This window comes from Orbicella franksi, chromosome 5 (assembly GCF_964199315.1).
Source record: "Orbicella franksi chromosome 5, jaOrbFran1.1, whole genome shotgun sequence".
In the NCBI taxonomy this organism is placed as follows: Eukaryota; Metazoa; Cnidaria; class Anthozoa; order Scleractinia; family Merulinidae; genus Orbicella; species Orbicella franksi.
In genome coordinates, this window is record NC_138149.1 from 12,117,025 (window position 1) to 12,128,897 (window position 11,873).

At 39.6% G+C, this 11,873-nt stretch overlaps 3 protein-coding genes across 3 annotated transcripts; 2 read left to right on the plus strand and 1 right to left on the minus strand.

The window, feature by feature from the left end:
* The first annotated feature begins 1,424 nt into the window (after positions 1-1,424).
* LOC145486299 (uncharacterized) lies at positions 1,425-4,647 on the plus strand. Its single transcript, XM_081464936.1, has 4 exons — positions 1,425-1,911; positions 3,078-3,125; positions 3,554-3,865; positions 4,275-4,647. The coding sequence occupies exons 1-4, from the start codon at positions 1,554-1,556 to the stop codon at positions 4,643-4,645; spliced, it is 1,089 nt and encodes a 362-aa protein (XP_081321062.1). The 5' UTR covers positions 1,425-1,553; the 3' UTR covers positions 4,646-4,647.
* Positions 4,648-7,064: 2,417 nt separating this feature from the next.
* Positions 7,065-7,913, plus strand: LOC145486307 (uncharacterized). Its single transcript, XM_081464947.1, has one exon. It carries the CDS (start codon positions 7,083-7,085, stop codon positions 7,911-7,913), a length of 831 nt encoding a protein of 276 aa, XP_081321073.1. The 5' UTR covers positions 7,065-7,082.
* Positions 7,914-9,200: 1,287 nt separating this feature from the next.
* Positions 9,201-11,742, minus strand: LOC145486276 (uncharacterized). The gene is made up of 2 exons (XM_081464916.1): positions 10,953-11,742; positions 9,201-10,551 (listed from the first exon to the last, which is right to left on the minus strand). The coding sequence occupies exons 1-2, from the start codon at positions 11,683-11,685 to the stop codon at positions 9,215-9,217; spliced, it is 2,070 nt and encodes a 689-aa protein (XP_081321042.1). The 5' UTR covers positions 11,686-11,742; the 3' UTR covers positions 9,201-9,214.
* Positions 11,743-11,873: the final 131 nt, after the last annotated feature.

Genomic DNA, 11,873 nt, shown 5'->3' on the forward strand with positions numbered 1-11,873 from the left:
TAAAATTTCAAATGCAGAGTTTCAAACGAGAATTTACATTACGTATTCGACATAACGGATCATGCAACTGCAGTGAAATGTTTGTCGATAGCAGCGGAAAATTTCAGGTGAATGTCCGGTTTCAAGTGAAAGTCCGGTTCAATCTTTCAAATGGACGGCAGAAAGACCAAGCTCTGTGAATTTATACCTGATTTGTATTCGCTGACTTGGACGATGCTGTTGAGCGGCGAAATCACTAACACCCTCACAGTTGGGTTGGAGGCGGAAACCTTTGCCAAACAAAACACTGTAAAATTTAAATCTTTCCAAAGCCTGTTGGCAGATTCACAAGAACATCACGGCTTGCGAAGCGCGATTCCAACGCCTCGATTTGCTCTGGTACCGCTTCGATTTGCTCTGGTTCAAAAACATTCCTGCAAGACGTCACACGTAGATCGAATGTTGACAACGCGTTGTCAACGCTCCTAACATAAACCAATCATATTTTTGCGTTGTGAGAGCAACGCATAATTCAAACTCTTGGGCTTAGGCGGTAGTCCCTCCTTTCGCGTGCTCCTCGCCTCCAGGATTCCGCACGGTCATTTTTTTTTTCTCGCGGTTTTCTTTCGCGTCACGCACGAGCGACGGAGTAAGCGGAAGAGGGACTACTCGTAGGCTATTGCTCTATCTACAGTTTGTAAAAGAAGCAGACCCTGAAATGCTTTTACATCTCATACGCAAAACAGAAAAAATATGCAATCTTGAGCAAAAAATAGTGCAATTCAACTCAAACGTACAATTTCATTGGCTACTTTAACCCTCGGACGCACAAGGGGGTGGGGGTTGGATGCTACCCCCCCCCCCCCCGTATGAGGTTTTTTTCAAATTTTTGAAAAGACGATATACTCTAAGGGGCTGAAACTTCCAGTAGCTGTTTATTCATCTTCCGCGGAAATTTTAAATTTGATTTGTCAATTGTCTGTCATTTTTGACTTGGCCACAGGCAACCCAAGCTCTCAATGTTATCCTTTTTTTTTTTTTCACTTTTATGCGAACGTTCAGCCTAACGTGACATATTGTATATACTAATACATAACGACCGAAACGTGACTCTGGCCTTGCAGTATATGGAGGTGTTGTGTTACAGCGGTTTGAATTTATAAAGGTTTGTATGAGAATGGAACGGCTTTGCTTGAAAAGTCAATTATTCTTATATTTTGTGAGTAAAATCTACTTACCCTATTGCTGTGTTGTATTCTCTGTTGTTTGCCAGCTCCTCAGGCCAGCCTAACGCGATTTCGGCCAGTTATCGTTCTGTGAAGACTAGGCCAAGCCTGAAAATTACTTTTCTCTGCACCAGTGTAAACCAATAACATGTAAGGCAATGGTTCCCTAGCTCTTCCTTTGGTGATAACTTTGAATGTTGATACAGGAACGCTGGGAAGTGCTTTCCTCCATACATGTACTGATATCCATCTCTTTTGACTTAAAGTAAACTGAGTTGTGTTTTGAAATTTGTATCTCAAGCCTTAGATTGTCCAAGTGGCTGGGATGGATATGGTAACTCTTGTTACATGTTTGTTATCCAGTCCTCGTCAATGCGAGGCCTCAACTGGGAAAATGCTCGCAGAAATTGCCTTGATTCTGGTGGAGACCTTGTTAGTATAGCAAACCAATCAGAAATGAGCTTCGTTTCTAACAAATCTTCAAAAGTTTGGAGTCAGCATTACTGGATTGGGCTCAATGATCGACGCAATGAAAGCCAATTTGTTTGGAGTGATGGTACACCCTACAATGCCTCAGTGTATAGTAACTGGCATCCAATGGAACCAAATGATCAGGGTGGCGAGGACTGCGTTGAGTTGAAAAGGACACATTGGAATGACGAATACTGCAAAAAGAAGTCTGGCTATATCTGCGAAAAACCCAAAGGTATTTTGAAACTATATATCATTCACAGTGCAGCATCTTGAACTTTAGCACAGTGGTACCTCGTAGATGCTCGAAAGTAAAATGTATTTTAGGTCAGAATGATTTCAAGGTAAGTTTACAGGGAACGAAAGCAGGACTCTGGTTGGTTTATTTCAAGAAAGGAAAGCCAATTTGCTTGGAGTAATGGTAAATCTTTCCTGTCCTTCTTCTCCTCGCCATCGACGGGAGTATTACGAACTCACAATGTGACCAATTCCCAGTTGGCTTGATAGCTCAGTTGGCAGAGCACTGCACCGGTATCGCAGAGGTCATGGGTTCGAATCCTGTTCAGGCCTGATTTTTTTTTTTTGTACAACTGCGATGATCAATCATATCTTCAAAGGAACGTATGTCGGTTTGAAGCAATCACATGGGGATCCAGAGCATTTGCTTTGAAGGAGAGTACAGTCACTCGACTATGACAACCTATACTGAGCGTTTTGCTTAAGGTGATTCCCTAGTAAAAGAACCCGCTATAAATTTCCCATGAAACTGTTGTTGTCACAGGACAAGGAGATATTAAAAACGTAGTAAAAAGAGGGGGTCACCGTGCTTGCTTTCACGCCACAATGCTGACAAATACGGTTATTTAGGTGACTTTTGGTAATCTCCGTACGCAACAAATAAGCTCGATTATTTTGCAATGCAGCGTGTTATATCACACAAAGTTTGACTTTCTTTGATTGTTTATTCACCTACGTCCCAGAAAAAATGTCTTTAAATACCCTGCATTTCTATCCTTTAAGGCAAACATATTTTGGGCATGCGCTGTTGGGCCCGTTATGTCTCCCTCTGTAGTATTTATTTCATTTGCCAAAAAAGTGGCCATAGATTTGTACTCATTTTTTCTCAGTTATTGAGGATATTGTTCTCATTGAAGTTATGAAATGAAAAGTGGGGGTCACCGTGCTCGTTTAAGAGAAAACGAGTATTTATTTTGCTATCGAGCTTAGTTTGAGGGAAACGTCTTATGTTTTGTACGCGCACGCGCCTATGTGCGCGCGCTAATGACGCGAAAATCGTGCTCAGTAGGGATGCACAATGCAATACTAAGGAACTGATAAATGTGATAAAGTGCTCATTTTTTTCTTCTTTCTACGATGCACTTTGTATCGTTTTTTTGTTAGGACCTCCTAGGATTAACGTGACTACAGTGATACCATCAGTCACATCTGGTGAGTGAATTATTTTGTCTCAGTATCTATTTATTAACTTGAATAGAGTGGCCTATAGAAAAGTCTTTTTTTACAATATTTTTCTTATTAGTAAATATCAATTAAGTGCTTAGAACTGACAATCTTTGATTGAGCTGCGGAAAAGAGTGTGGCGTGAGTAACCTCAAATCACTAAGAATCTGAGCCCGACGTGTAAAATATGTCCTGTGTGATAGAAGTGTAAAACTGAGAAGTGCAAAGAATGCGTCTGTAGCGCAGGATTATGTAGCAGCTGCATGACTACTAAATACGAGCCAATCTATTCATTTAATCATTGTTTTTTTCACTTTGCAATATATAAATTTAGCGAAGCCCAGATATGGTGTCGTAGTTGTGGGTATAAGGTAATTGAACCAAGTATGATTTCCTTTTTTGTAATCTACATATAGTGCCACCTAGAATACTGAACCACGTTTCACCAACTTCCGTAATATGTGAAAAATACACGCTGTGTTGTCTTTGTTGCTACGCAACCAGTGATTCTCCAGTTACCTACTCGTGGACAAAGAATGGACAGGATCCAATTAATGACGACATCAAGGTCGTAAACAACAACATGATTTTCGTCACTCCTGACAGTGTGCAGGATTATGGGGTGTACGTGTGCAACGCTTCAAACAGCTTTGGTAGTACAACCTACGAAATAACCTTAACTGAATACCGAAAGTCAGCAACTAAAGCAACTACCAAGGGAGAGGACAGTGAGTGCATTTTGCTTGATTGTCTGTTTGTTTATTTGTTTGTTTGCATTGTAATGCCATGGTACAAATACCTGGATATCCTTGGCTGGCCACTGGTTGTTGATGTATGGTGGATGCAGCACGTGACACACAATGCCAGACAAAGTAGCGGCTTCTAATAACCTCCCATGACAGCCGTCATAAGGCTGATAAGTTTTCAATACATTTTCCTTTTATCAAGTGACCCCAATTTTTTTTTCCACCCTTCAATGGGGTTTAATCAGCCGTGTTAAATAATTTCAATTTTCCCTCTCTTTTCTTCAAGAGGAAAAAGCTTTTCCCCAGAACATTCGTGATCTGTGGCCAACCTGCGAAACTCATGACAAAACTCTTTATGTTTTTCTCTCTCCTTTTTCTAAACGTCTAACAGGTTTTTCCAATATCTACCGTATTATTGTCATCGCTTTGTCCTGCCTTGTTTTGGTGCTGCTTATTGCAGTTAGCCTGCTGACATGGCGCCTTAGACGAGCTGTGAATAACAACAGAGAAAAGACGCCACGGAGGGACACCTCTGATGAAGTCAAGCAGCATGACTCAACACGTGACCAGTATGTACCAGAAGAACTTTCATATATGGAACTCAAACCTATACCTTTGGAAGAGCTGCCACACGCAACTCAAAATTATCAGTCACTACAGGACGCAGTAACGTCCTCTGCATATTACAATGCGGGAATTAAACGTGGAAATAATAATCAAGAAGACGAAATTTACTATGAAATAGGAAATGCCCAATGCTAATTTTTTCATTTCCCACAGTTAGATAACGATACCTCAACTGATCACGTAATCACCTATGCGAATACAATTAGAATTGTCATTCGCCTTGAAAGCCACAGCGTGTAGGCATAGAACTAGAGGTTTTAGTGTAGCAGTGGGTGTTGGCGATGAAAAAGCCGTCAAAGTAATGTACGAAGAGAGTGAGGTCAGTGGAGGAGAAGTGTAAGCAATGTGAAGAGTGTTGATATTAATATAGAGTTGGAAGAACATTTCGACTCAGAGGTCCGACATTTTGCCTCAACGCGCAAGGAACATTTATTTCACGCCTACATCCTTTTGTTTTCCGTGTACATTGTCAATTGTTTGGGGAAAAAAAATTATAGTGATTACAGCCTGGCTCGTTTTGGATGGTCCGAGCGACCAACAGAAACAGGGCCTGTAGGCCATGTGGTTTTGTAGAATTCTTTTGTAGAATTTTTTCATGCGGATGTTGAGGAACAAATGGGCTGAGAAAAAGAATGAAAAATTAACAAATGCGTGGAGTGAACTAGCACTGCAGAAACGGGAAACTTAAAACGCTTCGGTAGAAAATGGGTGAAAAAGAGGAAAAGCCAAAGGGGCTGTTCCAGAGAATAACCATTTATTACAATGGCATGATAAACTAGATGTGTTACAAGAATAAGAAATCAGTAAAATTTGCAACACTTATTGTATATATCTCACTGATTCAATACCGAATACAATGTAATGACTGCATTAATAGAATTCCCAAAATGTGTCATTGGCTCTCAGTCTTCCAGATTTTAAAAAAAAATATGTAGACACAAAGCATGGGTCGTTAAGTTGAGCATTTGAAATGTTTAAATAAACCTTATGCGCAACACACGCTAAACATAACCGAAAACATAAGAGGCGACTCATTTACGCCATACCTATAATCCTGGCTTTCCCCTCGTGCGTTGGTCGTTTCCACTAAAATGTTGCCCCCAGCAGGTCCACCTGGCAAAGACAAATTTAAAATCAATCTAAATATGAATTGTTTTAGGATAGTTTTGGCCTCAACCTGATCGAATGAAAGAATCTAAAACCAGGCGGTTTTGACATGGACAACTACACGCAATCGTGAACAAAAAGTCGTTGGGACATTTATACGATGCAACGAATTATCTGTGTTTTACAACTGAAGTTTGGAAAAAAGCACTGCTATCCTTAAAAAAACGCGTTAAGCAGCCAATAAAAATTAAGCACTTCATGCCAGTTAGCTAATAATAATTACCTAGCCTATGTTAGCCAATCAAAACCAAGGAACATTTCACAAGTGAACAGGCTGAAAGGTCCAGATGCAAATCAAACATGGATGAAATTAACTGGTCCAATGACTTTTATTCAGATAGAAGAATCGTATGTGCTCTTGCATTTAAATCTTTAATTCCTGAGTTTCTTGCATTTTGTTATTGACACTATTAATTGGTAATTCAGGGGTAATCGTGCTCGTAATTTCAAATCAGCCTCACGCTACGCACTCAGCCAATTTGAAATCACTTGATTGCCTGATTACTCCCTGAATTGTACTCCACTCAGTCCTATTACCATTACTTATTACATGGCATAATACCATCATTTTAAAAAGAATAGCTTGTTTCATAATCATTACTTTATTTCTTATGTGGTAGTCTATTGAATACAGCATACAGTTCGACTGGCTTGTTTGCTCTAATCCGCTGTTTATAATTTCATACATTTGTATGGTTTTGAATGTAGAGTCCACAGATCAGTATTCTGTAAAATATCGATTACATCTCAAATTAGATGTCATTGTGAAGGATGTCAATCATGTGTGAATGCTTGAGTGATTTGTGTTATTTTCAGAATAAATTATTACAAACACTGTTAAAAATAATCAGCCAATTTTTGCCCCACAATAATAACAAATTTTTTCATTATCAATTAAATGACCTTGTTGTATTTTTGCAATTGCAGTACGTGATATGGGTAGATTCTTGAAAGGTTTCTTCAGTATTACTTGTCCATCCTTGATCCATTTAAGTGTTTCATTTACTGTCATTGAGAAATGTAGATTTTTGTATGTTGGGAAGGCAGTAATTACAGGTAATATTGTCTAAGTATTGATTTCAAGCCTTAGCTATAGATAAATTATATTTTTTGGTGTTTAGAAATATTTATTTGACAGAATTGATATTTCCAACATAGAAGAATTTTTTTTCCATTTTATTATACACTGTATCTTTTAGTCTTTTATTTTAGAATTATAAATTAGTGTGCAACCATACTGCAGCATTGCCAAATAAAATATTCATCTCAAACAGTAATAAATAATTGATACAGCAAAGGTTTAACTTAAGTTCAATGAAGCTCATTGTTTGTTGTTAGAAACTGTTGCTATGAAATTATATGCTTTCCTATAGTTAGATGAAACAAATCTCCACGATCAGACACTATGGGCGACTTTTCAAACGACTGCAACATAACCAGAAAAGCCTTTGAGACTGCAGCAAAGAAAACATTAGATGTTTTGGATTTAAACAGGAAAAGCATTGAACAGATTCCAAGTGGATTGCATCAACTCAAACTCTCCAGTCTGAAATACCTCTATCTTGAAGGCAACAGGATTTCATCTCTACCTGAAGATTTCTTTGTTTGTGTAGCCAGTTTAGAATGGTTCGATCTCAGGAACAACAGACTTTGTGAAATCCCTAAAAACATTGGAGAGCACAAGAATTTAAAGACACTGTTGCTAGGGAGAAATCAGCTCACATTTTTACCTGCGGAAATAGGATTGTTGAAAACCTTGACAGGACTGAACTTATCTGATAATCTGCTGGAAGAGCCTCCACAATCTGTGATTGCTGAAGGTGTTTACGCCATCAAAGCGTATCTGCTGATAAAGCTTGGGTTGAACCCTGAGGAAGTTTACAGCGAAGACTCTGAATCAGAGCACCAAAGTATAGAAAGTGGAGAAAATGTCTCAGGAGATGGCGATGAAATGAGCAGAGATAGTGGCAGCATAAATGATAAAGGAAAAGAGAGAAATGAAGGAGATGCGTTAAATTACCACAACAATTTCACTAAAGTTGACCTTCACACAACAGAATCTGTTCACCCCAAAGTCGTCGCCATGTCGTATTATGGAGCACTGCTGGGTGACATTCCAAATTCATACATTTTTAAGCCCTGGAAAACTGGAGTATTCTTTAAAAAGGAGGAGAGAGAGAATAAGCTATCGGCTCGAAACCTAACTTCAGAACAACATTATGACAAAAGACAGTGAAATAAGCATTTCCGAACTTGATGAAAGAAACTGAACGATATTCACCGGAAATTTGAAAAGCCAGCTAGAGCATGTTGAGCTCTTTTAGCTCCGTCTTCGCAATAATTGACATGCCGAAATTTTTTAAGCATTCCTCGTGTGGACCAACGTTACATTATTTGTGTTTTTACTGCTGTAACATCAGATGAATGTAATTTGAAATTGCAACATTCTAAATTCAACAGAAATATTGTTAGTTTGTCAGCAAACAATAAAAGACTCCAGAAAGAAAGCAAGCATTTAAATTTGTTAATTAAATAAACAGTGATAGTTTGATAATTCTTGAGAGACTCTGTCTGATTTGCAAATATAATTTATATGCTTGTAAGTTTTCAAGGAGTGGTATTAATGCAGTTTGACTGAGGAATTTTTTATTACTCTTTTCCATGCAGTTGCAAAACCTGGTCTGTCAAGAAAAGTGGCAATGCAAAAGTACATCTATTAAATATTGTGTTATTGTCTTTTTTATCTGCGAACTTGAACTTGGAAATGACCATGGACCAGTCAAAATATTGTTTGTTTTTATTGCTGATTCTTATAAAATAATAAATGTCTTAAAGAAATGAACTGAACATATTTATTGGCTAGCTGATAAATTGATTGACTGATTTATATTGATTATTTGCAAATTTAGTGATGGTTGATTGATTGATTGATTTATTGATTGATTGATTGTTGGACTGGGCTGACTGGCTTGCTGATTGCTTTATTACACTGTAATAAATTGATTGATCTGACGAATACCACTAGAGGTCGAGATCTAGATGTTATGACCATTTGAAAACTCGAGAATTCAGTACTTTCGTTTACAAGCGAGAAGTGTTTGCCCTCCAGTGAAATATTCCATAATTAAGCGCAATTCAGTAATAACAAAAAGAAGTCGGATTCTTATACTTATTGGAAGTAGAATATGTGAGGATAAATTAACAAGGATGGTAAGTTTCGGACTTGCAAAGTGCAAGGAAAGAATTTTACGGCAGTTTGAAAACTTGGAAAACTATAAGGATTTGGATGAAAGATCACTGGAGCGTGACCGGGTGGCAAAGCGTCGTCCTTCCATACAAATCCTTCTAATTACTGGCCTCCGTAACTAATTCTGCGTAAACGATACGAGTCTGAAAATCTGCATGGCAACATATTATTTTAAGCCGCTATTTTCATTTCTGGGAAAATTATTTGTTAAAACCGGCTGAATCATTGTTTACGAAAAGGAGGTCACGTGACGAACTGTTGCAAATGGCCTATTCAGTATATCCTTGTTGTTATGTTTCTGGCATCTTGAGAAGCAAGCAAGAAAAATGAAACAGCACCATCGAGTCATCTTCGCAAACGGGTTTGCGAGAATCAGAACAGGTTGATTTGTAAGAGGCCATTAACTGCAGAGCTTCTTCTTTCCTGTTTAACTCCTCTAAACAAGCCACTTGCACATAATATGCAAACACCAAAGCTGGCGCTCGTACAAACCCATTCTGTTGCACATGATGACCAAGGTTTCCGTCCAAGGTGATCTCTTCGCTCGTGTCATATTCCAAACACTCGAGCATCTCTGAAGACGCGCTCTCTTGTACCCCTCGTTTAGCGAACGAAATGGCCTCGTCGAAACGGTCGTTTCTGTACAAAAACATGCTTAACTCGACATGATGGCTAGCTTTGTCTGGGTGAAGATCTACAGACTTCTTCAGAATTGTCTCTGCATGCGATAGGTGCTCTTTATTTACAGTCAACCCGTCATCTGAATCCCCGTATGCTTGAACGTGGTACCGGCACCCAGCATTGTGACAAAGGTGAGCACCCAGTTCGTTGCTGCCTGTGGCATCGTGCAGAGCTGAGAGAATTTCGTCATCTAAAAAGCCAAGAATTCTCATAGAAACCAAGCGAGCTGCGGCATGTCTGTCATCGCCGCGTGCAGAACAACTGACAAGATAATTGCAGAGTAATTCTAGCGCGTTTGTACACTTTCCAACAGTTTTCAAAATGGCCACAACGCACTGGATGTAGTCCAAACCTTTCTGCGCCGTTTCTGGCTCACCATTCAACAACGACAAGCCCAGGTTATAAAAGTGAAATTTCAGCAAGTCTTTCAATTCGCCTTCCTTTTCTGGAGAGCCATCGTGTTCTCTGAGGAGTGCGATCAGCTTGTTGCACCCCTTCTCTCTGGGTCCTACACTCATCACTAACTCCGGGCGTTCCATGATTTTTGATGAATTGGTAAAGCTTAGGACAGGACTTGAAATAACCTTCATCAGTTCGTTAGACATAGCCTCGCAAGAATCCTTGGGAACCGTTTGCAGGAGATTCCCTTGTCTCAAGAAGTAGTTGGGGAGCAAGTGGCCACGCAAGCATTTAGCAAGCTTGTTCAATGCCATAAGGACGCAGTTTCCAAGATTTGAGCTTCTCCAGACACTAGTTTCTGCGTCCTCCAATAACCAAAAGAAGCTGCATTTGATGTAGTAGGAAGGTATGACATTGCATTTGAGGTCTTTGATGAGGCTTTTGACTAGCAGGTAGCACTGTCTTTGCACTGGGGTGAGACTGCGAGCTAGCAATATTTCAGATAAGGAAAACGACAGCCTCCATTCGAGGTGTGAGCTTGCACTTTCTGTAATAACAACAAGGTTTTGCACCCATGAACAAAGAAATCAATGAGAATTAAAAAAAACAATTGTTCCGCTGGCTTTCATAAGGTGAGGTGTATGACTGTTAGAATGCCTTTTCTACCAACGGGCCCAAAGGGCGAGAGTCCTTGGGTTAATTATTACCTCCCTCCCTCTTTAAATCATCGTGTACTTACAGCTTTAGTTTGACATGGATAAGGGGATTGCCCGTTTCTAGAGGTACTCCTCAACCTCTCCTAGGCGCGCATTTCACTCGATGTCCCGTTTTCCTTACGCCATTCCCCATCTCTGGAATGGAGGCATACCATTCACCAGAAGACGAAACAATAACAGCGTAGGCTGCTTATAATTAAAAGAAAATTACAATTTAAATGTTGAATGTTACCTGCAAATCCCTTCGCAACTGCAGCGCAACCCTGTTGAATTATTCCGTGAATGGTTTCTGGAGTTGGCCAGTGTCGCTTTCGATTCACCCATTCCCTTGCAGCGGACGGCCATTGCGGGCAGCGAAAGGCGAAGACTAGATCAACAGATTTCATGATGCCAAATGAACTCTTATGTTGAATGTGTTCTGAGGCTATGAACTGCGACGGTCCGGCCTCTTGTGTCTTGCTTAAGTGCTTTCCAAATAACCCACTAAACTTGGAGCTTGAAATGTAAACAACATCTCTTCCCTCGCCGCTTTCCAGTATCTCGTCAGGTAGTTTTGATTTGCAAGAGTTATTCACCCGAAGTTTTATGTAGCCTGGGGTTTCCGTATCCTCAATGTAGGCGATAATTTCACTTGAGATAACATCTTTGCCGGATTCTTCGGTTTCTTCAACTTTTGAATCCCAAATCACGACTTTCTGCGGTATAAACATGACATCAAGATCGGCTTCGTAGTTCAGCCAACTACTTCCGGTTTCGTCAGCCGCTTTTAAACTTGGTAAATACAATTTCTCCGCCAAACTTCCGCTTTGTATATTGGTAAAACTCGATTCCCAGGGAAATATCTTGCGAAGGGCATCCTCTGTAACTCGAAAGTCCAGCGTTCCGAAGTTTGGACTATGCCATTCCGAGAAAGTTGCCAATTGACAAAGAAGGCCAAAAAGATCTGTGTCAATTTCATTTGCCATCACTTTCGACTATGGTGTGAAATATTATCTTATCTCCTTTTGAGCTCTGTCTTTAAAACGGGTGTAAGATCCAAGTGTAACATTTTTTCTATTATTCGTTCTTGCGTAATTTGTTTTTCCTTTGCGTACGCAAATTAGTTTATACTTCTTTTCGTCCTTTTGTTTGGTCTTTTTTTTGCGTCAATTTA

Excerpts from the sequence above, each read along its gene's own strand:
- LOC145486307 (XM_081464947.1), top strand. The coding sequence starts at position 7,083 with ATGGGCGACTTTTCAAACGACTGCAACATAACCAGAAAAGCCTTTGAG.
- LOC145486299 (XM_081464936.1), top strand. The coding sequence starts at position 1,554 with ATGTTTGTTATCCAGTCCTCGTCAATGCGAGGCCTCAACTGGGAAAAT. Across the intron at positions 1,912-3,077 it reads TATCTGCGAAAAACCCAAAG|GACCTCCTAGGATTAACGTG; the intron begins GTATTTTGAAAC and ends TTTTTTTGTTAG. Across the intron at positions 3,866-4,274 it reads AACTACCAAGGGAGAGGACA|GTTTTTCCAATATCTACCGT; the intron begins GTGAGTGCATTT and ends AACGTCTAACAG.
- LOC145486276 (XM_081464916.1), bottom strand. The coding sequence starts at position 11,685 with ATGGCAAATGAAATTGACACAGATCTTTTTGGCCTTCTTTGTCAATTG. Across the intron at positions 10,552-10,952 it reads AGTTGCGAAGGGATTTGCAG|AAAGTGCAAGCTCACACCTC; the intron begins GTAACATTCAAC and ends TTGTTATTACAG.